The sequence below is a fragment of the Stylophora pistillata genome, chromosome 6 (assembly GCF_964205215.1).
Source record: "Stylophora pistillata chromosome 6, jaStyPist1.2, whole genome shotgun sequence".
Lineage (NCBI taxonomy): Eukaryota > Metazoa > Cnidaria > Anthozoa > Scleractinia > Pocilloporidae > Stylophora > Stylophora pistillata.
Window position 1 is genome coordinate 21,091,682 of NC_142524.1, and position 26,380 is coordinate 21,118,061.

Sequence of the window (26,380 nt, forward strand, 5' to 3'; positions counted from 1 at the left end):
GGCCCGAACTATCAACACTAAACAAACGTAATGAACTCGTGTCTTCATGCCGCCACAGAAGCAAAGCCCTCCTACGCAACAACTAAACTGTCAATTTCGCGCTGCATAAATTAGACTAATTAGATCATGCAAATTATATTGTATATAAGCAATGGTAAAGTTTATTCTCATTAAATCCCCTGATGAGTGGGCGACCACGAAACAGGCTTGTAGGGATGAACTTGTAGTTTACTTGTCTTTTTCCTCCCACAATATATACTTCGCTCTACTTCTATGTATTGAGCACTGTTCTACGAAAATCAAGTCACACTTTATATATATATATATATATCATCATCATCATCAGTCTTCTTCGTGCTCTGTTGTGCATAAGGCCTTGCAAATGTAATATAAATTATCGCCTATTGCATTGCTAAACCCACAGAATATTACCTTTGTCCTATAAAAGCAATATACTGCACTTTCTATCGGTTTACCGGCGTATTAGCCCACTTAGGATGTTGGTACAACACCCAAACAGCTTGTAAATAACTCGCCATCCGGCTCGTGATTTTTATTCCAAAAGTTTGGAAATCACTTGACTCCGGCTCGCGGTTTACAAACTTTTCTAGTGTCTTCCCAACCTCCCGCGAGGGGTTATTACGCCGGCGAACCGATACAAAAAGCGGTATATTTGAAATGTAAATGAACCAAAACAAATTTAAAAATACTTCTGAGATAAAGTTTCGAAACTTCAGCTGGAAACTCTTTATAGTGGCCAATTAACATTATCACCTCAGTTGACACAATCAAAATATGAGGATTTAATATTTTTTAAAAACCATCTTGCTCTACTCCCCCACTGACGAAGCAACAAAAATGTCTAAAATCTCTGAAAGAGCATAAATCATCAGCTTAGTGGCATACTACTTGTCTGCAGTGGTAAAATCATATGCTTGAATACGTTGTTTATTTCTAAATTTATGCTGTGATTGACTCCCACCAAAACATTTATTTTGCAGTTGGAAAATCTTATTTTCGTATATTTCCTCTAAGGTATTCGTCTTTCAGAGGTATCGTAAGAACTTGCGCAGTGAATAGCTATAGTTTCGCTTGAAGTTGGTCTTCAGCCTATGTCAGGTTCTAGAAGCTGACAGGCGGTGAAAGGCAAGGATGATTAGACAAAGGTAAAAACAAGGCCACGAAATTAATCCCACGAAAACGTTAATTACTCTTTTAGGCTTGATTTTCACAAGTAGTTATTGTGAATGTGACTACGACATTCTTTTCGCTATTAAATTTGTTTTGTTCTCATTATCTATGTCTAGCGGCAGGAGGAAAAAAGTGAAGAGAAAACAAGAGGCGGAATTAACATAACGCTGTAAGACATCTCAGCTGGCTTCCATTGTAACACTATGAAACAATTTCTTTTGAGAACACTATTGTTAACTTTGGAGAGATGTTATTTCGACTCTTCACGCGGGTAAGACAAAGGAAAAATTCTAAATCCGCGTGAGAAATCGAACATCAGACCTGTGCTTCAAAACTCTACCACTGAGTCAGTGGGTTTGGCCACGGCAAGGTTCACATATGACACGCGCTCTGCATATACTGCTAGGATCAGAAATTAATGTAAAGAGAGTGACGTGTGTAAACAGAATAAGAAAGAAAGTAGACTTTGAGCTCGGTAAGGAAATAGAGAACGAGGTACGAGAGTATGCGGGGGAGTCCACGTTAGGAACTGCACCTCAAAAGTTGGGAGATGTCGTTGAAAATGTTGCGTTTAATAAAGAGATACTGATTAAGCTTTCTCAAACTCTCTCCCAACTCCCTAAAGGCAACGGCTGCGAATGCGGAAAAAATTAACCATTCAGCTGAGTTAATCGGCGCGTCAGTCTTTTTAAATAAAGATTTTCCGCAATGAAACTGCTGCTGTCACCTAACTGTCGCGATCTTCTGTTCGAGCGCTAGAATATAAGAGAGGGACGAGCCCTTGATATTCTGATTTATTTAATGGCTGAACTAGGGCTCACTCTGACTCCTCCAGTCATTGCTATGACTCAGTTCGATTAAACTTAGAGCTTCAGTTTCCCTTTCAAGGCCCACCAGAGGAAGGAAATTAAACAAAAGGTTTCCTCTAGACCCCTACAAAAAAACAAAACAAACAAAAGGTTTATTCAAAAAAAGGTAGTTAATTTTTCAAACTGCAATGTTCGTTTTGTGGGCTTATTTAGTGCGGATGCTTGTTAATGCGGATTACAACAACTTTTCAGGCTTGCAAAGTTTAAAACCCACAAATTCCCATACTGCACAGAAATAGTACATTTCTTTCTAAATTATTGTCGCAGCCCTCTCGTCAGAACTCTAAACAAACTGTTCTCTTTTGATGGAAACAAAACAAAGTGGTTAACCATGATGTCCGGATACTTGAAAGCATAATGCCCAATTAACATGCGGTTATACGACTCACAATAAAATTGTTCCGTGTTGATGAAATTGATGAAATGTTAATTAAGGTATGTGAGCAAAGAAATGCAACCATTCATCCCAGTTTTTGTGATATCAGCATGTTTAAAGTTGCGATAATCGTCCCTGCAAACTGGTTTGTATAACTACAGCGATGCAGAACAATTCTTTTCGTAAATCCGAATGTGCATCTAATGTACTTTCCAGCGTAGTGCCAGGTAATCTTGCGTACATGTTTGCGTGCACTTTCCGATTTCTGATAATCCGATTTGGTAACCGTTCGTGCATGATATTGACCTTTACCTTCATTTGCGTATCTCAAGGTCAGTAGTTAGGCTAGAGAGCATTTTTTTGGAGTAATTGACATTAAAGAAATTTCTTTTCTTTTATTTTATTTTTTCGTACTGAAAATGTCACTGATTAATGACTACTGTAGTTCTTTGCAACATTAAAGGAAGAAACCTCGTCATAGGTTATTTTAACTGCAGCCTATTTTAACTTTTTCCGCTTCAACTTAAGACGTGTTAGCCCTGTAAAAATGCAATAACAAGCAAGCAATGGGAGAAAAAATATCAGAATTTTCACTCTACTCACAGAATTAGAAAAAAGGGTTTTGTCAACTTGTCAAATTGTCCTGGAAAAGCCCATCGTCTTATTTCTCAGTTATCCTATTTAATTGCGTTTGGTGCTTCGATAGTGGCAGCAAACATATTCCATATACTTAGATAAGATTATCATCGTACCGGATTTTTTTATGTTTACACATACACTTTATTCATAGATACGCTTTAAGACTAGAATCCGGTGATATGTACTTCTTAGGATTAACGACGAAATTTAGAATTCATCAGAGGTGGAAATGTCATTTCGGGTAGTTAACAACTATTCACCGAAGGGTTAGTGGTGGATATTTACCGAGCCGCGAAGCGGCAAGGTAACTATCCACCGCTAACCACCCACATCTAGGTGAATAGTTGTTTTAGTATATACTAAAACAGTGGGATAACATACACCACCAAAAATTGATTTGAGTGATTTCTTCGCTTGTCACGGATGCAAACCGGGACGCCATTTTTTTTCCCGAGTTGCTCGGAGGTAAATAGCAAAGGATATTCGGAGTTTGACGAGCTAATCAGAGCGCGCCTTCAACGCTATCCACTGTTTTAGTATATACCAATAAGCGCTAGCTCATGGTTTGATGCTGGGTATAAAGAGAGGTGCAAGACGACGGTGCAACTTTTTTCTTCGTAGAAATGAAATGAAGCATAAAATCATAAACGTACAGATATCTGATGTCTCGCTTCTGTATCCAAATGAGCAGATTCTCGGCTGAAAAAAAAAAAAAACAAAAAGTTCGATACACTATGCGAAAAATAACTAAAGGGAGGGTCTAGATACAGATTACTCGTTTATTTTTCTTTAAAAATCTTTTTTTAGGGTAAGGTATACAACCTTTTTTATGCGTTAGAAGTGTCTTAACCGTCTCGACTTTCGGAGTGTCACGAATTCACAACTATCGCTGACTAGATGAGCGAAACCCTCGCAACAATTTCTTGAGAGAAGCAAAATTTACCTGACAAAGACTTCAAAGAGTTCTTCCTAAACATCACAGTTTAAAGAAGGCAACTATTTCTTTTAATGACGTGATAACAACCCGTGCATATCACAAAGCGATAATCATCTATTAAACTAATAATGGTAAAACAATGCAGCTTGCGTAATGTATGAACAGGCAAAGAAAAAATGTAGTTTTTTCTTTTCTTCTTGACCTGTTAATGATTTGGATAAAGTCTGGGTTAGAGAGGAATCTTGCTGCTTTCATGGGGTCGAATAGTTGTATTCTAGCGTTATTTAAACCTTTTTTTCCTCTTGCTACTGTCTTTCCAAGTGAATGCGGAAACCGAAGCAGCAAAATCCCCGAGGCAACTGTTTGCGTCAGGTCAGTGTACCAGAAAATTTTCCTGTTTATCTAAAACACCCACGAAAGTTGCTGAAAGAATCCCGGATCTTTTTTAATGAACAAATGAGTCTCCCGGAGTTTCGCTAATTGAAAATATTTGCCCAAGGTCATCGGCAAAAAATGTTCCTTGTTGATGGAAATCAAAACCCTTAGGTATATAAGGAGGTGAACACTCCTGCTAAGCTCAGTTTTATGCTGTTATCAGTAATAATACCAGCTGACAGTAGGTAAGTTCAATCTTGTACTTTAAGGCTTCATACATTTCTTAGTTACAAGCTATTAGATTCGCAAGACAATTTTTTGGTCTTTCTGATTCATTTTATCGTTACTAATATAATGTAAGCTATGTTGAAATCAGGTGAATTTCTATTGTGTTGTTTGCCCACAATATTAAATGAATTATATTGAGGATCAAATACTTGCCCACTTTCTGTCAATGATGTCTAAATATAAAGTGCATACCTGACTTTCGGCGCTAACACTTTGCCAGCATAGTAGAAACACTAGATATTAAGGTAACAGTGTCGTGGTGCGCATGAGCCGCGACGCATCTAACATTTTGAAAAAGTTAATTAAAAGAACTTTTTTCAAACTTTGTTGACGAAACAAATTGTTGGTTTATGTCGTTCTTTATCTTTGCCATTCGCGAATGATTCTTTTCTAAAGCAAATTATTTTCTTCGAGCACAATCTTCGTCCACTTTTTGTTAACAATTTGCCATATCAAGCTACGTTTAGACGGTTTCGTTTCAGTACTCTATTCTTGGCTGAGGCCGCCATTGTCCTGGAAGCGGGCTAAGGCGAGCATACCTTTCCGAAATCCGCAACAGCTGACTTCAACAAAGATATCAACACTTAAAATCTTTAATGGACAATGCATAGTCTTTTCCGGGTGATCATTAAGACAAAGAAGGTGATATAATTCACAATGACTTTAATTTCGTTATAATCACTCGTCACTCGGTTCTCGAAAGACGAAGGAAGTTTAAATCGACTTCTTCTTTGGGAATATGTCATACGATTCAAATCTAGGTCAGATCTTTCTTGATAAAACATGGGAACTGTATCGTGCGTGAAGAAGAGAAAAATTTCAAAGAGGAAAGAAAGCACTAGACCGTACGTAGCAACCGTAAACAACAAACGACCGCCATCTTTGATCATGTGCGCTAACATAACGAGCCTCACGCCGTTAGCAACCAAAAAAAGTCTAGGTATCCAGCAGAGAATCCGTACTTTTAGCCCGCATTCTCTGCTGGATACCAGTGGGTTGCTTGGGTAAAATTTTTGATCGTATTTCGCTCCTAATCTGAAAGAGGCGTCAACTTTTACACAATCATGTCATCATCCTATGGCGTGAAAAGGTAATTAAAGAAGCCGTATCCGAAAAAAGTGTACATGGCCGGCGCTTAAAAATAGTGACAAGACAAAGCGCTCGCCCGGAGTGTGTTGCGGCAGTTACAGTCACGTCGAAGAAACATTTCTTAGTCAATGCTTGCGGATTTAGTTAACTTCATTAATACTGACATAGGCTGCGACGCTTATTTACTACGACATTTAACTGGCGGCCTGAGTGTTTTGTTTTCTAATCAATTTTACCAGATTTTTGTTTTCGGATCGGAAACAAAGTAAATTCCAGAACCGACGACTTTTTTTCCGCTGTGTTCGGAATCTTTGACAGCTGACGCTTGGTGCTGTAATTTTTGAGCATCCGGTTACCAGTTATTGGGAATAAACTCGGCGTATTACAACCTATAATTTCTTTTGCTGTTTAACGCAGAGTCCACAATACATGGCGGCTTTTTCTCACTGATATTTTATGTCGCATTTATAGTTTACACACTGTTCCAGTTTTTTTAAACGATATTCATGCAGTACACATAAGATTCTTTGTCACTGGCCTTCATATGACCTATATTGCTGCCGGAATCCTCTAGATAGTTGCGAGAGATTACAGACATTATAGGTACGATGTGATTAACGCACTGGTGTTGAAAATCTCTTTGCGCTACCTCCTCCGCAACGATGATTAAAATCGTGAATAAACAGAGACCGGGGGTAATAATAATTGTTTTCAAATCAAGATAGATGTTGAACAAGCTGACAAAGCTTTTAAACAGACAAAGACCAACTTTCGTTTAATGACACGTTACGAACAAGTTTAAACTCCCTTGAACTTTAACAGGGTTCGTACTGTCTTGCAAGTCTGTTAATTTCAGGGCAAGTCCCCCAATGAATTTAACCAATCCTTAGAAAGTCCTTGAATTTTTATATTCTAAAAGCTTCTTGAGAGGGGTGGGACGTTGACTTTTTCCGAAAAACCAACTTTAAATACTGAGTCAAGCGCTGTGCGCTAGAGTGGTTTGGAAATTAACATAGAGCGCGGTAGATCCAGTAATACGTTATTGACCAAGCAGGAAAACTCAAACCTGAGCCAAGCGATAAGAGCCAAGCGAGAGCTTGCCTGCAGGTTACACAAAGACAAAATGGCTACAACGCTGGCCACCGCAGAAAACGAAAAATAAGCAAGGGTTAATAGCCAATCAGCTCACAGAATTCGCTGCATCTTGCACCGTTTGCGAAGCCAGCCATATAAAAAGGAAAGATAATACATCGGCGTAATATAACTCTTAAAGCAAGAATCTCTCCCAACATATTCATCTAGGGTAGTAAAAGTTTAAAATGTTATGAAAGCTGAAAAAGAAAGGGTTTCGGTGTCGCGCTTATTCAGAGTTACAAGTTTGAATGGCCAAGGGGTGGGCACTTATTCAAGGAAATACGGTATATCGATCACTTGAGGCTGTGCGCGTTACTTCGTGTTGTTTCATACTTTATATTATCTCATATTACCCAGTTTGTCAGGAAATCAATCGTCGTCGTGTGTTTACGCCCTACAAAAACGTCGCATCAGAGTTTCACGATCTAGCTTCGCAACGAAATGTACCAGCAGTGTTTTGCCTTGTGTTATTTATTGAGTTTTTTTGGCAGCATTTTTTGTTTTGATGTTCTCTTCCCGTCGCGGTTTGCAGGGCGACTTTTAACAGTAAATGAAGCTGTTTTCCAAATTTTTGTCTCAAACGACTATTTATTCCTGTCGCTCTGCTGTAGATATAGGTGAAGAGCTCAAATAACAGAAAAGTTTGCGTGACAAGAATTTCTTCACATTATATATGCCAGAAAACCTCAGGCATTACTCTGAATGCCAGAACTTCAGCCTGGGTGAACCAGAAAGGATAGACAATACTTCCCTATATTAACCATGAATGAAAAGCTAAGTAAGTCAAATATCTCAGAGGCGCTCAGGCATTAAACTGAATGCCAAGACTTCAGCCTGGGTGAACCAGTAAGGCCGAGAGACAACACTTCCCTTGATTAACCTGTGAATGTCAAAGAAAATAAGAATGTTAGGTATCCCAGAAGCACTAAGGGATTACTGTGAATAGCAGAACTTCCATTCAGCCTGGGTGAACCAGAAAAGATAAACAACACTTCCCCGTATTGACCATGAATGAAAAAACTTAAAGTATGTTGTATATCCCAGAAGCGCTCAGGCATTACACTGAATGCCAGGACTTCAGCCTGGCTGAACCAGAAAGGATAGACAACACTTCCCTATATTGACCATGAATGAAAAGCTAAGTATGTTGTATATCCCAGAAGCGCTCAGGCATTACACTGAATGCCAGGACTTCAATATGGGTGGACCAGAAAGGATAGACAACACTTCCCTATATTGACAATGAATGAAAAGCTAAGTATGTTATATATCCCAGAAGCGCTCAGGCGTTACTCTGAATGCCAGGACTTCAGCCTGGGTGAACCAGAAAGGATAGACAACACTTCCCAATATTGACCATGAATAAAAAGCTCAGTATGTTGTATATCCCAGAAGTGCTCAGGCATTACACTGAATGCCAGGACTTCAGCCTGGGTGAACCAGAAAGGATAGACAACACTTCCCTATATTGACCATGAATGAAAAGCTATGTGAAACTTTGTTATATATCCCAGAAGTGCTCAGGCATTACAGTCAATGCCAGGACTTCAGCCTGGGTGAACCAGAAAGGATAGACAACACTTCCCTATATTGACCATGAATGAAAAGCTATGTGAAACTTTGTTATATATCCCAGAAGTGCTCAGGCATTACAGTCAATGCCAGGACTTCAGCCTGGGTGAACCAGAAAGGATAGACAACACTTCCCTATATTGACCATGAATGAAAAGCTATGTAAGTTATATATCCCAGAAGCGCTCAGGCATTACACTGAATGCCAGGACTTCAGCCTCGCTGAACCAGAAAGGATACACAACACTTCCCTATATTGACCATGAATGAAAAGCTATGTATGTTGTATATCCCAGAAGCACTCAGGCATTACACTGAATGCCAGGACTTCAATATGGGTGGACCAGAAAGGATAGACAACACTTCCCTATATTGACAATGAATGAAAACCTAAGTATGTTATATATCCCAGAAGCGCTCAGGCATTACTCTGAATGCCAGGACTTCAGCCTGGGTGAACCAGAAAGGATAGACAACACTTCCCTATATTGACCATGAATAAAAAGCTCAGTATGTTGTATATCCCAGAAGTGCTCAGGCATTACACTGAATGCCAGGACTTCAGCCTGGGTGAACCAGAAAGGATAGACAACACTTCCCTATATTGACCAGGAATGAAAAGCTATGTGAAACTTTGTTATATATCCCAGAAGTGCTCAGGCATTACAGTCAATGCCAGGACTTCAGCCTGGGTGAACCAGAAAGGATAGACAACACTTCCCTATATTGACCATGAATGAAAAGCTATGTAAGTTATATATCCCAGAAGCGCTCAGGCATTACACTGAATGCCAGGACTTCAATATGGGTGGACCAGAAAGGATACACAACACTTCCCTATATTGACCATGAATGAAAAGCTATGTAAGTTATATATCCCAGAAGCGCTCAGGCATTACACTGAATGCCAGGACTTCAGCCTGGGTGGACCAGAAAGGATAGACAACACTTCCCTATATTGACAATGAATGAAAAGCTAAGTATGTTGTATATCCCAGAAGCACTCAGGCATTACTCTGAATGCCAGGACTTCAGCCTGGGTGAACCAGAAAGGATAGACAACACTTCCCTATATTGACCATGAATAAAAAGCTCAGTATGTTGTATATCCCAGAAGTGCTCAGGCATTACACTGAATGGCAGGACTTCAGCCTGGGTGAACCAGAAAGGATAGACAACACTTCCCTATATTGACCAGGAATGAAAAGCTATGTGAAACTTTGTTATATATCCCAGAAGTGCTCAGGCATTACAGTCAATGCCAGGACTTCAGCCTGGGTGAACCAGAAAGGATAGACAACACTTCCCTATATTGACCATGAATGAAAAGCTATGTAAGTTATATATCCCAGAAGCGCTCAGGCATTACACTGAATGCCAGGACTTCAGCCTCGCTGAACCAGAAAGGATACACAACACTTCCCTATATTGACCATGAATGAAAAGCTATGTAAGTTATATATCCCAGAAGCGCTCAGGCATTACACTGAATGCCAGGACTTCAGCCTGGGTGGACCAGAAAGGATACACAACACTTCCCTATATTGACCATGAATGAAAAGCTAAGTATGTTGTATATCCCAGAAGCACTCAGGCATTTTTCTGAATGCCAGGACTTCAGCCTGGGTAAACCAGAAAGGATAGACAACACTTCCCTATATTGATCATGAATAAAAAGTTCAGTATGTTATATATCCCAGAAGTGCTCAGGCATTACTCTGAATGCCAGGACTTCAGCCTGGGGGAACCAGAAAGGATAGACAACACTTCCCTATATTGACAATGAATGAAAAGCTAAGTATGTTGTATATCCCAGAAGCGCTCAGGTATTACACTGAATGCCAGGACTTCAGACTGGGTGAACCAGAAAGGATAGACAACACTTCCCTATATTGACCATGAATGAAAAGCTAAGTATGTTGTATATCCCAGAAGTGCTCAGGCATTACACTGAATGCCAGGACTTCACCCTGGGTCAACCAGAAAGGATAGACAACACTTCCCTATATTGACCATGAATGAAAAGCTAAGTATGTTATATATCCCAGAAGTGCACAGGCATTACACTGAATGCCAGGACTTCAGCCTGGGTGAACCAGAAAGGATAGTCAACACTTCCCTATATTGACCATGACTGAAAAGCTATGTATGTTATATATCCCAGGCATTACACTGAATGCGAGGACTTCAGCCTGGGTGAACCAGAAAGGATAGACAACACTTCCCAATATTGACCATGAATGAAAAGCTAAGTATGTTATAAATCCCAGAAGTGCTCTGGTATTACTCTGAATGCCTGGACTTCAGCCTGTGTGAACCAGAAAGGATAGACAACACTTCCCTATATTGACCATGAATGAAAAGCTAGGTATGTTATATATCCCAGAATTGCTCAGGCATTACTCTGAATGAAGGACTTCAGCCTGGGTGAACCAGAAAGGAAAGACATAATTTCCCTCTATTAACAGTGAATGAAAAACAAAGTTTGCTATATCCCAGAAGCTCTCAGGCATTACGCCGAATGCCATATAAGTCTTAGAAATATGACAAATAAATATATATCTCAGAAGTGACCAGGAAACACTAAACAAAATAATATTGTTACAGGATAAGACTTCAAGAAAATAGATTTTTTTAAATGATACAATGTTGACTATGCCTTACTTCAATGGGTGCACAGAATTTAAAAATTAAAATGTCATACACTGCAGGCAGAGCACATAAATTAACATCACATGGCTCCTCTTCAAGGAGAAAGAGCAAGTCATCTCTTAACCCCTTCCATCTGAAACAGACAGAAAAAAAAACAGTGAATAAAGTTTCCACCTTTATAATCCAAGCTTACCATATTTTTGCTGGTAACTGGGTAAAAGTGAAGAACAGCTCCCCTAAAAGTCTGTCGGCCAACTGTCGGCCGGCAGTATGCCTACTGTCCATCAAACTAAGTATCCCAAGTGAGATTTAAAGACATGTATTCCAATAGAAAGTGAAATACCATACTGCAAGCTGGAACTTTTTATGCATGTCAATGCAGAAATGCAGAGTTGTACCTACCCCCCAATATTTGCTTTGCTCTTTAGGAAACACTCAGCAAAGGCTTCCCCAAAAGGAACATCAGGAGAGGCACATTCCTACAAATAAATTGCATGTATCACTCAATAATGAATTAACTGAGCTAAAGTCATATAATGTTCACTACTAATGGTAGATATATAATCACTGTTCACCACAGATAAAATATGTTCACTTTTATCGACACCTTTCGTCTGCCTTTCTGTAAAGTCAAGAAAGCCAAGGAAGCTCTCACTAATTGATTATAAATAAATTGCATAACAAATACCAGTAGGCTGAATATGTTTTGTGTTATTGTATAATTCCACTATGATGCATGTCATTTAGCATTGCAGGTATAACCTACCTTAATAACTTTGCAAAATACACAGCACTCTGTGTCCAATCCTTGCTTGAAAAGTTCATTGATATATTTTTTGGCATCACCAGCTCTTTGCTTGAGCAGCATTATCAGTGTTTTGTAATCAAGAGTAACTGTCATGAAAAAAGACAAGAAGATAACAAGAAGTTGAAGTTAAAATAGCTACACCAAAGATCTCAAATGTTATACTTTCCCAGATATTTTCTAACACTGCCAAGCATAAAATGGATTCAATAATTACTATCACGTAGCTAGACATGTAACATAAAAACATTGCAAAAATAAAAAATAATAAGATAAAAAAAATATAAAGAGTCAAGATTGGCACACACAAATAACCTGGAAATTTAACTTTAAAGCATCTTCCATGAACTACTATTCCAGTTTTCTCAATGGCATCCCTCTGGCGATTTAAATCTTTTATCGTAGAAAAATAGAAATGAAATAAATTATAATCCTGTCAAGACCCTATCAAGGAAACAAACCCGAAATTTCTCGTAAAGTAGCCATAAAAAGTGATCATAGCTAGAAGACTTAGAGGCTCAGCGTAAAATCAAACTCAGCCAATTATGTGATTTTCCTGCCAAGCAGAGATGAGTTCTGATACACCGTGAAACCAGCATTCACAACAAAACATAAGAGAGCAAACTCACTTTTTCCAATCTTAATAAAAATATAAACGTTATGACTTACCCCGGTTCGTCTTAGCTTGAAAATGCTAAGTAACGTTTGCCAAGCTTTTCTTGATCCAGGATCAAGAATTTATTTTATCGATCAACCAAAGATATCTCACCACTTCTCCTTCTTCGAATTTCTGCCGGAAGATGGTAGAAACAACTCCAAATAGAGAGGCGATGGCCACTTTGTTGTTCTGAACATATCGGTCATCCAAGCTTCCGCCATTTTTTAAAGCTGGACCGTACAAAACGCTTGGAAAATGTGCCACTAACAGGCTACTTCAAAAAACTTGCTGACTCTTATGCCACATTTCTTGAAATTTAAGATAAACCATTCCCTTGACTCATCTGGAGGAGAATGAAGCAATTCAACCCTTCGAAGTTTCAAGGGATCCATAACTGCACTCGACCGCGGGAAACTAAAAATTCCCGCTTTTGCTTACGCATATTAATATGAAATCCAATCTCCAAATGTCAATAGGCCGATCCAGCCCCTAATAAACAAAAGGCTTCATTGTACCCAGCAGGAACAGAGATTGTACAAATTCAAGCAACTACTCAGATTACTTCGAGCAATTATCGAAAAAGGCTGTCAAGGCGATGATGGAAACTTATCCGGTTTATGACGTCACTCCATAGCAACCAGCCTTTTCGAATATTTGAACTTCCGTTTACCTGTGGCTCGTGATGGTTGCTATGTATTTCGAAAAATCTCAGCATTTAGCACTGAATTAAGTACCTGGTTTTCCGAATGATTTTCGAGATTCATGTAGTTAGCATAAGTGGGGACGAATCAAATGATTAAAAATTTCGTTAGAATTCATGTAATAAAGGAAGTTATTCGAAAGAGCATATTGAAATTTTAAAAATGCTTTCCTCTCTTTGAATTTTTTCCTTACTGACATGAAGCCTCGCCCACTTCCTCTCCCTCCATTCTATAACTACTTACCCAGGACTCCTCGCGGGCCCAGTTACCATTTTAGTCACTGATCTTCTTGTAGACAAAGCTCAATTCAGTAATGAAAACTCATGTAAAGTTAACCTTGAAAACCAAACATAAAAAGGGGCGAAATTCAGGAAAACAATACCTTGCTAGGTAAAAATGCAATAATTTACCTCTTGCTTTATTCTACGAGTTTTGTTTAAGAACTTTTTGTTTTTGACTTCGAAAATTCCATTTTTTAGGGGAGTACCTGACACTTGACACGCAAATATTGTCCATTTGCCAACTTGCAATGGAACGGAATATGAGTCGGTTTCACAAAGTGCGTTAGTATTTATAAAATGCAATGGAAATCAGTAACAAAATGAGCAAAAACAAAACCATGAACTGAACATATTCTTGTAACCGAAAGTTATTTGCTTTTGTGTACGCTGTTGGTTTGCAAGAACATTTTGCTTTTGGCTCGTCTTAATTCGACCATCTCCGTTAGAGGTGTTATACTGGAGATGAAAATACTTTACTCAGTTCCTGTTATTCGAGGTAGAGTTATCACTTAAGCTGTTTGAGTATATGATTCTCCATCAGGTGCTCAGCTACACCTGTAAGTTAATTTACAAGAAATGAGGTGATTTTGAAAAACAAGTAGATAAGTTAGGTTAAAAGCTGTGTCCCAATTTTTTTAAGGTTGTCATTTTGAGTGTCATCCCTCGGTCAGAGCAAAAAATAGATAAAACTCGCTTACAATCAAAATTCCTTACGGAGGTTTTCCTTGTGTTATCAACCTATCGTTGAGAACGTTATCAATTTATTTCCAACTTTCTGTATCTACCCAGCCACCGACGCGCATAAGGGTTTTGAGAAACTGAAAACCTTTTTAATTTTTGACATTTAAGTCTGAAAATTGATCTCTCCCTTTTAGAAAAAGTTTAAACAGATGTTTTCAGCTGAAGATAAACAATTTAAGAGCGACTTTTAATTACTTTTCTACATTTAGTAGAGTTTACTACATTTTATTCTGAATTTGTTTCTAAACGGGCATTTCCTCAAGTCCTGTCTTCCGTCGGGAGGAAGAGTTAACTTGTCGGAGAGGTCAATGTTGACTGAGAACGGCTAAATTAATAGTTCTAACTAAATAAATTTTCATTCAGCCATTACCTTTGTTAAACGACTCAGTAGTTACTGGTTGATTTATCATATTTATTGAAGTTAGAATGAGGACGATTACAAACAAGTAATAATAAAAGGTTTATTAAACATCTAGACTCCTGAAACACCATAACATTGAAGTATAACAGTTGGCGCAGTTTAGATGGTTTGTCGTGATTAAGCATCGGAGGTTGGAATCCGAAGGTCTAAGATTCAAAGCCTCGTGGACTATGGATTACGGACTGCTTTGGAATAAATTTTAGCCACGCATTATTTTTTCAAACTTACGTCTAATACAAATATTTTTTAGGGAATTTTCATTTTTTAACGGTAAGTTGTACCAATGGTGAGGGCACCATAAAAAGATTCATCGATCTCTTAGTATTTCTTGCCTTTCCTCATCGCCTAGGTATCCCAAATAAAAATGAAAAATATAAAAAATTAATCCCTAAAGATTCGGTAGAAGACATAAAATATTTTATTTTGGGGGAAATTAGTTTATGAATTTACGTTTCAACTTGACCTGCTGCAGGCACAGGTAGTAAAGTCGAAGAAAAAACACATGCAGACCGGAAACTCGTGAAGCATCTATTTGCATCAGTGGTAACTTAGTCAAGTTAAAATAGTAGTCTGATTATTAGGAAAAACTTAAGTTACGTTTTTGCGTTTATCGTCTCTTTCATTCTCGGCACGTTTTGTGCAATTCTAACAACCCTTAGGCGACCAGATGCTTCTTGACGAGGGATCGAGGTAATGGGCAGATCAAATTTGTTTCGGCTTTCGCTTTAATTATTTGATACGCGAATTTTGTTTCACTATTTTCATGTCAGGAAGAAATTGATCTCATAAAGCTGACTATATGTAGGCGTTTTGGAACGAGGGAGATACAGATTTCTCACGAAATTCACTCTATAAAAGCCCAGGCACTTTCCTACTGCATCAAAGTGATCCAGACAGGCACCGTCAACTGAATCATTCAGTGAAAGTCAGGAACATCAGGAAAGTCATGGAAGCACGAGTGATGTTAAGCATTCTGTTCCTGTTATCCCTGCTTCTTGTCCAAGGATCCGATGGGATAGGACTATCAATACCTTGCACCCATGGCTCGGTATGTAACAGGGGCATGTGCAGTTACACCATATTGAGTGACAAATTCAGCTCAGTTTTGACTAAACCGAAACCAAATTAAAATTGTTTCACCTCATCTAATCATTTGCTACAGACGAATGCTGCTTGGAAAACGAAGAAAACTACAAAAACCAAAAAAAAGCAAAACAACAACAACAACAACAAAAAAAGAAAGACAAAACAAACAAGAAAGCGTTCGTTTGAAGCCACAGAAAATTGAAATTGGTTAAAACTGATGAATGCAATTGTGATTTTTGGTATACCCATACATGTTTTCTTCTTTTGTAGCCCTGTCCAAAAGGAAAGCGGAGGAAAGGTCACGCAAGACGGGTTTGTTCGATTGCTCGACAATTGAATTGTGAACAGATCATGCGGGACGAAGATACACACCAAAGAGGACTGCGTGAGGAAGATGTTGTTGGGGAAATGTTTGAAAAATGAGTAAACAGAAAGGAAGCACCCTTTTAAACGCGTTTTCTTTCGTTAATTCAATAAAGTAAATGAACACTTCGCAAGTCTGGAATAGTCTGGTTTTGACGCTGAGTCTCGACATTGGTTCTTGAATAATAGGTGGGATCCTGTTGTATTAAAGGACATTCCCCCACATGTCCTTGATAAGTGTGTCCCCCACCCTCCCCTCTCGAGGGTTGCGGATTACGGAGCTGTTTCGGTCTCAAAATGAGCATATGTCTTGATCGGGTACGATTTTCCTTGAATTAATCTAGAAACTCGTCCTTATTCGAAATGAGCTGTTTACAAAAAGAGTGGTTGAAAGTGTTCTCTTTTTCTTTTTTTCTATTTAAGAGAATTAGACGTAAGAGGCACAACTTATTTTGTTTAAGGATCATGATACCAAATTAAAAATCAGCTCCTTAGCAAGTCAGCTGCTTAGCAAGACTGATTCAGAAACAATGAGTTCATTATAAACTATTTGCGAATAAACAAGTTAAGTTAATAGCTGTTGGAGATGGAAATGATTGTCGTTCTGCGTGACAGCACTACATCAAAGAAAAAATTAAAAATATTCGCAATGGTGATATGCCTTGTATCATATCCAGCTAAATTTTTCAGAAAGCTTACTTAATTTTTTTCTTCATTTATTACCGCTCCGTTTTTTCCAATTGTAGCCACGACTTAGCATGTAGAATGTGCTTCGGAAGGGGGATAATGTTGGATAATGGACCTATCAACGTTTCGCTTATACATGTAATTATCACAGTTTAATGTGGGCGTGTTGCAACAAATGGGATGCAAATTTTCAAACAAACTCACTTTAAAACTTCCCTATTATGAATTGATCTAGTTTTGGGGTTGAAGTTCGATATCGTCCTTGAAGACTAAGAAGGACCTCGCTGCATTTAGGGATATTAGGGGCTTTAAGCAGTCAGGACGGCAACGCCACGGAAGACGTCGATTAAAAAACGAGTCTCTACTTTTAGTTAGAATTTCGAAAATGGCTGCATGTGTTTACCGTCTCATAGGGCGCCAGATCTCAAACTCAACATAACGCATAAAAGTAGCGTTGAGTTCCAAATGTAAATTAAAATAATTTGCCGCCGTGGTTTTGCTTCGCAGACGACGCAAATTTTGGTGATTTCACGTTGTTGTTTTGAAAGGTCGGCTAAGAAATGTACAAAGTTTTAAAACGCATGTGCTGGGCTATTGTTCTGCCAATTAGATCTATTGTTTTTCCACGTTCTAGTTACCGTAGCCGTTGTGGTACGTTTGCTTAAAGTCCCTATTCTCCCACGCGACCTAGGTGGCATGTGTACCACTCTTCCATCTTCAAGGTACGGGATCTCGAGCTGTATTGGTCTCGAAACGGGTATATTTTGGTAGGATATGATTTTCACAAGACTGTATATGGCTATTTGCCGTTTTAAATACAGATGAGTGATTTGGAATCAAAAGTATCTTAAATTCATTATTGCAACGAATTTTCTTGTGAAATTTACGAATTGGTGATATTGATTCTTCTCCGGATCTTTATGATGCGATAACAAAACTAAAGTTATTTGGAATTTTGTCTACACATGGAGAACCAAATGGCAGACCCCTATAAATATCTGCCAGTGTGCACTCCGAAAGCTGAGCTACAAAGTGGGGGCTCTGATCTTTTCTTGAACGTTGATAACCGAGCCTTACTTGCTGAAGACCAGCACTTTGATAAAAGAAAGGTGTTTTTTTTTATAAAAGGCGTCCCTAGTCGCGGCAATTTTCAGCAGTCGATTTCTAGGAAAGTTTTATTGCATTGAAAGACTTATCAGGAAGTGTTTGAGGTTGGGAAATTAAAACAGCTTAGCACGAGGTGGAAATTAAAATAGCCTACTCGGCGACGTATAAACAAAAAGGCCTCTAAAAGAAGAAAATTTAGTTCAGGTAAAACAAATTCAGGCGGCAACTACCGTTTTCGTTGGGAAGCATTAAAACTCATTCTTTCTCTTTTGTTTAAGTTTCTACTTCTTAAGCACATACGAAAAGTTACCTCGCGATGCATTTGGTTTCTTTAATGATACTTAAAACTAATTTTATTTACGTTGTAATCATTCGAGTATTTTTCAAATCGGAATTCATAAGTTTCTTTGAGTGAGCATCTCCTCACTTGACCCCGATTATGACTTCCGATCCGCTCACGTTGTCGAAACATTCTTCAGTCACCGCTACCGACGACAGTTATTCTCAGGACTGTACTGAAGAGGACGATCACACATACCCTACGAGCACAGTCTCTTGTCTGCGTTCCTTTCTATCGCGCAGGAGACTCCACTTATTATTATTTTTTTTATATTATTTAATCTTTATTTGAACACGATCAATTCATCAGCCTATAAAAATACATATCACATATGCTAAGATATTTAAAATTAAAACTACATACTATAACACTAAAGCTGTTTTCCGTGAATGCCGTGCGTTAGACTTAAAGAATGTTATTGATCTTACGTTTAAATAACCACAGAGACTCTGTGTTCCTTATATCGCGTGGTAGACTGTTCCATAATGTGGCGCCATTCTAGCTAAAGCTTTTTCTGTAATAATTAGTGCGCGGTAGTAGAACATTAAGCTTATTTTCAGAGTCCCTGAGGTCATAAGCAGGTCACGCCACGTAAACTTTGAATATTGATACCTTGGAGCTAGCCCGTGCAGACATCTAAACATCATGGTGGTTTTATGGATTTCCTGCTGGCGTGCAAGATTTTTCCACCCCAAAAACTCGAGTAGCTCAGTTGCATCAGCATCATAGTTAGAGAATGTCAACACACGAACTGCACTATTCTGAGATTTCTGCAGTTTGTCTCGTAGCGTTTTCCCACAGCTACCCCAAACAATGTGACAGCAATCAAAGTGAGGTTTTACGAAAGCTTGGTAAATGAGATGTAAGGTTGATGCTGGGTCAGGTGCCTAATTCGCTTTAGAGCCCCGATACCAGAGGCGATCTTTTTCGTTAGTTTTGCGATGTGACTATGCCAATCGAGTCTATCGTCTATTATTACACCAAGCGATTTTGTAGCTGTAACCTGGCTCACTTGAGTATTGTTCATTTTAATTGTTGGTGAAGCTGTGAGAGTATTCAGACCTTAAGATCAATGATTATATCTTGTTAAGTTTTATTTTATTTATTTATTTATTATTTTGACAGGACCCCAAGGACAACAGTGTTACACACTGATGGGTTTTCAATCCTGTATAAAAATTCGTTATTATTATTATTATTATTATTATTATTAGTCTCTACCTCGACCCTATTAGCATGAATTCGGTTTTAGTCATGTTCAACGTGAGTTTGTTCGCTTGTAGCCAGTTGAAGACGTTTTGTAGGTCTTCATTTAGACAAAAGTGAACGTTCTCAAGATTGCTTCCCGCATATGTGAGGTGCGTGTCATCGGCATACATTCTCGGTTTACAATTTGATAAGCAATTTGGAAGATCGTTGATATATAATAAGAACAATAATGGACCGAAGATGGTCCCTTAAGGGACGCCGCAAGTCAATGAGTAGCTATTGGATAGCGACCCGTTCACAGAGCATTTTTGTGTTCGGTTTTCCAAATATGACCGAAATCATCTGAAAGATTTTCCATGTATACCATAATAGTTTAGTTTCGATCGAAGGATCTGATGATCAACAGTGTCAAAAGCTTTTTTCAAATCTAGAAAAATGACTCCATTGATTTTCTCGTTATCAATATTATATGCCCAAGAATCTGTCGCTTCCAACAAAGTTGTTACAGTTGAAAGATTAGCACGAAACCCTGATTGGTTTTGACATAGAATATCGTGCTCTTCCAAATAGGCATATAACTGTTCATAAACTATCCTTTCAAACACCTTCGTCATTATTGGAATCACCGATATTGGGCGGTAATTGTTAGCATCACCGCGGTCACCCTGTTTATAAAGAGGGGTAATCCTTGCATATTTCCAGTCGTCTGGAAACGACCCTTGGCTAATAGATTGATTGAAAATATCACATTTCGGCACACAAATAAGATCAGCACATTCCCTGATAAACCTAGCAGATATTTTGTCAAGGCCCGTTGCCTTTGACTTGTCTACTTTATTTAAAGTGAAAATACTTTAGTTGGATTGGTGGGTTGGAGCTTAAACCGTTTATCTGTTGCGGTAAGATATCTTTGATAGCTACGACTATCACAATTTGTCTCACTGGCAAGTTTTGGACCAATATTAGCAAAGCGGTTATTGAATTCGTTTGATAGCTCCAACGGATTAGTTATCGTTAATCCGTTCACTTTTAGTGACGACGCTGGCGTTTTCCCAGATTTTCGAGAAGTTAGCTCGTTTATAGACCACTTACATAAATGGCTGCCGGATTAATATTCTTTTGTTTAAATTTAAATTAGCCCTACTGGCCTCGTTCTCCAGTACAAAATTCAAAAGAATACATTATCTCAAGCGAGGCCAGTAGGGCTAATTTAAATTTAAGCAAAAGAATATTTATAGAGTCCTAAAGTGTGACGTCACGTTGCCATGACAGCATTTTTTTCTGGTCTAAACAGTTTAAACTCCTACTTCAAACATGGCGTCTTTATCGATATGCTCACTCGTTTCTTTCTTTTCTGGAGAGCGGAAATCGCTTGATCGCGGAGAAAACCACTTCAAATCCGACCATGTCCAAAGCTTTATTTATTCCAGGGGAGTCATCAAAGGTGAAGTCCAAGCAAGCATGAAAAATAAGGACTACAAAGTCACAGTAAGTTGCCAATTTGGGATCACAACACGTATGTTCAATTCGAAGAACTCCCAACCCCGATTTCACCTCCAATTTAATGTTTATATTGCGGAATATATATTGCAACTTACGTGTCTGTTTCGAATTATCTTTTTATCAGATTTATCTCGATGAAAACCTTGAAATAAAAAACACAGAATGCGAGTGTCCTCGCGGCGAGTTCAAGTGCAGTCACGCGGCAGCCATATTTATTTATGGCATCCATAACCTTAGCAGGACGGACCTGGAATGCCAATGGAAACGAAAGCGAAAGGCAGAAAGCGTACAGTCTGCAAGCCAGATGTTTCCAGCGCCACCGAAGAAGAAGGATTACAGCCCTTTGGCGCGCGATCCTAGCCGAGAAGATCGGATGTGGCTGTACAGCGAACTAAAGCGCTATGGCAAATTTACAGGGACCTGCTGGATCTTGAGTCCCGAACCACAACCTGCTACCCCTCTCCCGATCAAGACGATTGAGGATATCATTTACTCAGAAGGTTTCCTTATGGCATCTACGAAGGAAAAACAATTAGAGTACTTGATTGAGAATGCCAAAGTAGAGGAGAGAACCATAAATGTTGTGAGCACCCTCACGGCTGGCCAGCGAAACAGCCCTGCATGGCACCAAGCTCGTAGAGGCCGCCTGACTGCCAGTAATTTTGGCTCCGTCCTCCAGGCAAAAAGAGTTACACCGTCTCTTATCAAGCGACTACTTGGGGAATACAACTTGAGTGGAGTTAAAGCAATTGCATGGGGACAGGACAATGAGACTGAGGCCCTGAAATCCTTCACCAACATCACAAACTTTACACCTGTACAGACCGGCCTTTGGCTACACGAGTCGGGAGTTCTGGGTGCTTCCCCTGATGGACTTGTGGGAGACGACTCGGTGATTGAGTGTAAGTGCCCCAACACACATCGAAATGCGACAATCAAGGAAGCTTGTGGGCACAAAGACTTTTACTTGGAGGAGAAGGAAGGGAATTATACGCTGTCTACCACACATGTTTACTGGCATCAGTGTCAAGGCCAGATGTTCCTGACAAAGCGCAAATTCTGCTACTTTGTTGTATGGACCACAAAGGATAGTGTAGTTATCAAGATTGAACGAGATGAATCTTGGGAGCACAATATTACTATCTTGAGTGATTTTTACTTTCATCAACTATTCCCAAAGATTACCGAGGGAGAACTTTGAAAAGTGGTGCACAGATGCTGGACATAATCAGAGTGGGGGGGGGGGGGGGGGAGTGGGAGCTAATGTAAATAGGCAGTAGCTAATGTTAAAAGGTATTTTTTTAAATTTCATACATTAATTTCTTAATATAACATTACATATTCTACACTCAGATAGAGACACAAGATAAAGAACCCACATTTTTCCATTTAGCATAGTAACTTAATAATAAATTACATTCTTCCTGAAAGCAAGCTTAAACAATTTTTTTTTTGCAACCAATGGCTACTGGTAGCTGGTAACACTTATCCTGGTTACTCAACAGGGCCCAGGTACATAAAACTTATGCCACACTTAAGTAGGCTTGCATAGCAATGTAAAGGGAAGGGGAGAGAGCCAAAACAAAATCCATGCAGCACAGGTTATTTTTTCTGACTACCTCTCACCATCCCTTAAGCTAATTGAAGTGTGGCTTTAGTTTTATACACCTGGACTCAGGCTCCCAGCTTCACAGACACAAAAGTAAAACCTTTAAGCCAGCACGACTTTCACACTTGGAACTACTGGACGAAAGAATTCCATACTGGTCACATGCCCCTGACCTGGATTTAGTTGAAATGACAATTTAAGAATGTCACTGGTTTTCATTATAATCTATTTTCACAGAACACATAGTAGTTTGTATTAATGAACATAAAGGAGATGAATATCAGAAAAATGTAAAACTGACCACATCATATTTTTGACCAAAGCTATGTCAATACCATTTGATCTGTTACAGTAGGGCTTCTAGTAATACAAAAATAATATTAAAAACTCATTGTACTATAATTTAGTTGAAAAAAAGTTCTATTCAGTCAAATTCAAAGTCTTCGCAGCCATCCTTGATCAATGGATACTGCAAATTAACAAGAGCTGAGCACAGTTGGCATAGCTTGTCAGCATGGCACCTCAAAAATGCTGGGATGAAGCCAAGGATGTGAAAACTCTTAAGTCTTGCATTTGCACGCTCTACGTGGATGCGACATCGAGCTATTGATTTTGTCGCCCTTGCCTCACTCTCTGTAAACTTTCCATTGTTGAGAAATGGTGGTATGTTCACTGAAACACCTCTTGGAACTACATCGCTGATGAGAAAACCTTTGTCTGCCAGAACAAGATCACCAGCACTCAAATGTTTACAAAACCCAGACTCTTTAACCATGACCTTGGCACTGACTGAGCCAGGAAAAAGATCACTAACATAGGTTATAACTCCATTTGGGGCAACCCCTATAATGACTTTGAAAGAGTTCATTCCCCTGTAGCTGGAATATGTAGCATTCTGCTGGGACATGAGCTTAGGTGCAGCAATTTCAATGTCTGTACAATCAATCACAATGCGGCAACTGCTGTACTCAGTGAAAGAAGATGGCAAACACATCTTGTTCTTTTCTCTAGATGGCACAGTTGTCATGATGTCTTTGAACAGGAGAGAATGCAGAACATGGACAAAAGTTAGTACTATGTTAGCAACAGTTGTAACACTGCATGAAAACAACTGGGCTAAATGTAGATTGGTATAATTTTGTTTCAGTTTCATCAGAGTGATAAATATCTGGTCCTCAAGTGTGATCGCCTCAACCTTCCATCCAGCATAATAGTTTATTTCACCCTTGAATCTTGAAACATATCCCACAACAATATCAAAAACATCCTTAGTGGGTAGACCTGTCTCCATCCGTATCACCTCAGGGCTCAAGCTCTTAGCAGAGTAGTGTGCACTATAGTAACTTGACACTTCCTTGTGTTTAGCAAGTTCTGTTGAAGTCATATCAAGCTCTATTGACAGCAGAGCTTCTTTGGAACTTGTCTTTTCCTCTTGTGAGCATTCAGTGGAACATGGTTCAGAGTTCTCTTTAATCTCTTCAAGCACAGATGCTACAGTTGGTAATTTCGTGGGCTCGGCAGACACTTTCCGTTTTTTCTTGGGGGTAGGTGTACTGGGAGGTGTTGGTCCTGTACCTGGCAGCAAGTCCAAACTATCAAACAGCTTGTGCCTGTTTCTGTCACTGATGGTTGGCATATTTTCTTTTCGCCCATCTTTAAAGTGACAACTGCAAAGTCGCGAATGTTTGCTGGGCTTTCTATCTCCTCTCCTATAACAGAAAAAGACAGAAGCAGTTACTATACTTGCGCTTAAAAAACCCAAAGTTTAGTTGGTCACATGCTTAACCTTGTAGTCTAAGACGTGAATGCGAAGCGAGTATTTCTCTGAGCTTGTTACTTAATACTAGTTAGTGTAAAAGCTTTGATACTCACAACTATCATATAGTTTTTTAGTAACTAAATAATCTTAGATCAAGACTGAAGACAAGGAAAGGCAAAGCCGCGAGAAAAGAAATAAGACAAGAAAGAGAAACAGCTAATCGTGAATCAGTTTGAGATAAAAAAAAACAGCTATTTCTAATCGATGGTACAGCATCGAAATATATATTTTTCGAAAAATACTCACCTTACAAATGATATCCACTTATCATAGAGTGTTTTATGTTTTTTCTGGTCTGAAAACGAAAAGAATCGGCAGCAGTGGCTTTCAGATGTGTGATTGCAATCTGGATGAAAACACTGGCCCATCGCAAACTTCGTCTCCGTGGCGTTTTGACTCGAATTATTGCTCACTAGGTGCTTTTGTCCGCTTATTATACTCTTCAATAGTAAGGCCAAAGGTTATCTTGATTCTCTTTATCTTATTTCTATTATTGGAGGATAAAATGCGCTATTATAGCTCTTGAAGTGTTCGAGGTCAACGACAATGTGTCACGCTATGGACGCCATATTGGTTTGTTTAGACCACAGATATCCGGTGCTATGGAAACGTGACGTAAGCACTTTAGGACTCTATACGGCAACCATTTATAAAAGTGGTCTATAGTCTGCCAGGTCTTTCGGGAGTCGCTGGTGTGCTTATTAAAACTATTTTGGTAATAAACTTGCTTAGCTGAGCGTATTTGCTTATTAACTATATCTTTTTCTTTCTTAAATAATGCTCAATCGTTAGGATCATTTGCCTTGCTAGCTTTGATTTTTAATATGTCTCTATTATGTATAAGGTCTTTCAATTGAGAGGTAATCCACGGAGAACTCCGTGAACGAACGCGCATCGTTTTCAGTGGGGCATGTTTGTCAGCGATAGCCAGAAATGTACATTTCCATTGATGCCACATCACGTTTGGGTTGGAAGACTCGTATACATTATCCCAACATTGAGATAGAATATCATAACGAAACTTTTGGCGATCGAAATTTCGGAAATTTCTATATGTAATAGAATTATGTCCGTTAGACATCCCATGGAAGGCAAGTTTTCTATATACATACACCATGCTATGATCACTTATTCCGATATGACAAACTCTCGAACATGCAATCTTATCCGAGCAGTTGGTATAGATTAAATCAATTAGAATTGATGAGGTGGATGTTATCCTCGTCGGTTCAGAGATGAGCTGCTCGAGTCCGTAGACATCAGCAACACTCTTTAATTTGGATGTGTTATTGTCATATCGAGTAGTGATCATGTCACAGTTCATGTCTCCCAGTACAAAAAATTCTACATTTTCACTATCCAACTTCCCAATTAGGGATTCAAAAGAAGAAAAAATGCCAATAGGAGAGTCAGGTGGTCTGTACCAAGTAACAATCGCAAAAGATTTTGAATTTGGCTTATAGATTTCCAAGGAAAGATTTTCTTGTGTATCCATGTGTAGGTCATTTCGTACTGTAAAGTTGATTGAAGTTTTTACATAGAAGCATACCCCTCCGCCGCATTTTGTTAGTCTTTTGCGGCGAACTATTTCGTATCCCGGAATATGAACTTCATGATCTCGAATACTCTCGTTCAGTTTCGTTTCATTTATGGAAACAATATCGATATCATTGTTTGCTAATATGATTCTTAATTCGTCTATATGAGTAGTTAATTGATTAATATTGAGTGATGCCATTCTAAAACCGCGCAAAGGAGGCAATATTGAGACAAAATTTTCGGCCTTTTGGTTGCTTAATTGATCCCGCACGGCATTGATGGCATTATCTCATTCTAGGTGCGATTTAAAATTATTATAAAACTGCTCATTACCTTTAAAATTTAAGTGCAGTCCACCTTTGTTGAGTCCACTATGAGATATGTTCTCA

At 38.9% G+C, this 26,380-nt stretch overlaps 4 protein-coding genes and 2 long non-coding RNA genes across 9 annotated transcripts; 3 read left to right on the forward strand and 3 right to left on the reverse strand.

Moving 5' to 3' along the window:
* Window positions 1-798: 798 nt before the first annotated feature.
* Window positions 799-1,905, forward strand: LOC148728733 (uncharacterized). Its single transcript, XR_016002311.1, has 2 exons — window positions 799-1,166; window positions 1,308-1,905. It is a non-coding gene; the product is annotated as an uncharacterized LOC148728733 (long non-coding RNA).
* LOC111341088 (uncharacterized) lies at window positions 1,745-4,296 on the reverse strand. Its single transcript, XR_002695818.2, has 3 exons — window positions 4,019-4,296; window positions 3,729-3,774; window positions 1,745-2,124 (listed from the first exon to the last, which is right to left on the reverse strand). It is a non-coding gene; the product is annotated as an uncharacterized LOC111341088 (long non-coding RNA).
* A 156-nt stretch (window positions 4,297-4,452) lies between these two features.
* On the forward strand, window positions 4,453-16,308 carry LOC148728734 (uncharacterized). 3 transcript variants are annotated; one of them, XM_088762713.1, is made up of 3 exons: window positions 4,453-4,632; window positions 15,588-15,777; window positions 16,086-16,308. In XM_088762713.1, the coding sequence occupies exons 1-3, from the start codon at window positions 4,598-4,600 to the stop codon at window positions 16,236-16,238; spliced, it is 378 nt and encodes a 125-aa protein (XP_088618839.1). In that variant the 5' UTR covers window positions 4,453-4,597; the 3' UTR covers window positions 16,239-16,308. The 3 variants fall into 3 exon arrangements, with proteins under 3 accessions (XP_088618839.1, XP_088618840.1, XP_088618841.1); XM_088762714.1 differs by having other exon boundaries at window positions 4,456-4,632; window positions 15,500-15,777; XM_088762715.1 differs by having other exon boundaries at window positions 4,456-4,632; window positions 15,535-15,777.
* Window positions 7,354-13,259, reverse strand: LOC148728735 (uncharacterized). 2 transcript variants are annotated; one of them, XM_088762717.1, is made up of 5 exons: window positions 12,697-13,259; window positions 11,889-12,016; window positions 11,525-11,601; window positions 11,135-11,255; window positions 7,354-7,778 (listed from the first exon to the last, which is right to left on the reverse strand). In XM_088762717.1, the coding sequence occupies exons 2-5, from the start codon at window positions 11,988-11,990 to the stop codon at window positions 7,728-7,730; spliced, it is 351 nt and encodes a 116-aa protein (XP_088618843.1). In that variant the 5' UTR covers window positions 11,991-12,016; window positions 12,697-13,259; the 3' UTR covers window positions 7,354-7,727. The 2 variants fall into 2 exon arrangements, with proteins under 2 accessions (XP_088618843.1, XP_088618842.1); XM_088762716.1 differs by having other exon boundaries at window positions 12,597-13,247.
* Window positions 16,309-20,777: 4,469 nt separating the features above from the next.
* On the forward strand, window positions 20,778-23,035 carry LOC148728736 (uncharacterized). Its single transcript, XM_088762668.1, has 2 exons — window positions 20,778-21,009; window positions 21,149-23,035. Exons 1-2 carry the CDS (start codon window positions 20,836-20,838, stop codon window positions 22,223-22,225), a joined length of 1,251 nt encoding a protein of 416 aa, XP_088618794.1. The 5' UTR covers window positions 20,778-20,835; the 3' UTR covers window positions 22,226-23,035.
* Window positions 22,306-24,845, reverse strand: LOC148728737 (uncharacterized). The gene is made up of 2 exons (XM_088762667.1): window positions 24,699-24,845; window positions 22,306-24,342 (listed from the first exon to the last, which is right to left on the reverse strand). Exons 1-2 carry the CDS (start codon window positions 24,818-24,820, stop codon window positions 23,058-23,060), a joined length of 1,407 nt encoding a protein of 468 aa, XP_088618793.1. The 5' UTR covers window positions 24,821-24,845; the 3' UTR covers window positions 22,306-23,057.
* Window positions 24,846-26,380: the final 1,535 nt, after the last annotated feature.

Coding starts and splice junctions, on each gene's coding strand:
- LOC148728734 (XM_088762713.1), top strand. CDS start 4,598: ATGCTGTTATCAGTAATAATACCAGCTGACAGTAG. Junction 4,633..15,587: donor ATAATACCAGCTGACAGTAG/GTAAGTTCAATC, acceptor ACTCTATAAAAG/CCCAGGCACTTTCCTACTGC. Junction 15,778..16,085: donor TACCTTGCACCCATGGCTCG/GTATGTAACAGG, acceptor CTTCTTTTGTAG/CCCTGTCCAAAAGGAAAGCG.
- LOC148728735 (XM_088762717.1), bottom strand. CDS start 11,990: ATGCTGCTCAAGCAAAGAGCTGGTGATGCCAAAAAATATATCAATGAA. Junction 11,602..11,888: donor TATTTTGCAAAGTTATTAAG/GTAGGTTATACC, acceptor ATTTATTTGTAG/GAATGTGCCTCTCCTGATGT. Junction 7,779..11,134: donor AATTCTGTGCACCCATTGAA/GTAAGGCATAGT, acceptor TGACATTCACAG/GTTAATCAAGGGAAGTGTTG.
- LOC148728736 (XM_088762668.1), top strand. CDS start 20,836: ATGGCGTCTTTATCGATATGCTCACTCGTTTCTTTCTTTTCTGGAGAG. Junction 21,010..21,148: donor ATAAGGACTACAAAGTCACA/GTAAGTTGCCAA, acceptor TCTTTTTATCAG/ATTTATCTCGATGAAAACCT.
- LOC148728737 (XM_088762667.1), bottom strand. CDS start 24,820: ATGGGCCAGTGTTTTCATCCAGATTGCAATCACACATCTGAAAGCCAC. Junction 24,343..24,698: donor AAGTGGATATCATTTGTAAG/GTGAGTATTTTT, acceptor TTTCTGTTATAG/GAGAGGAGATAGAAAGCCCA.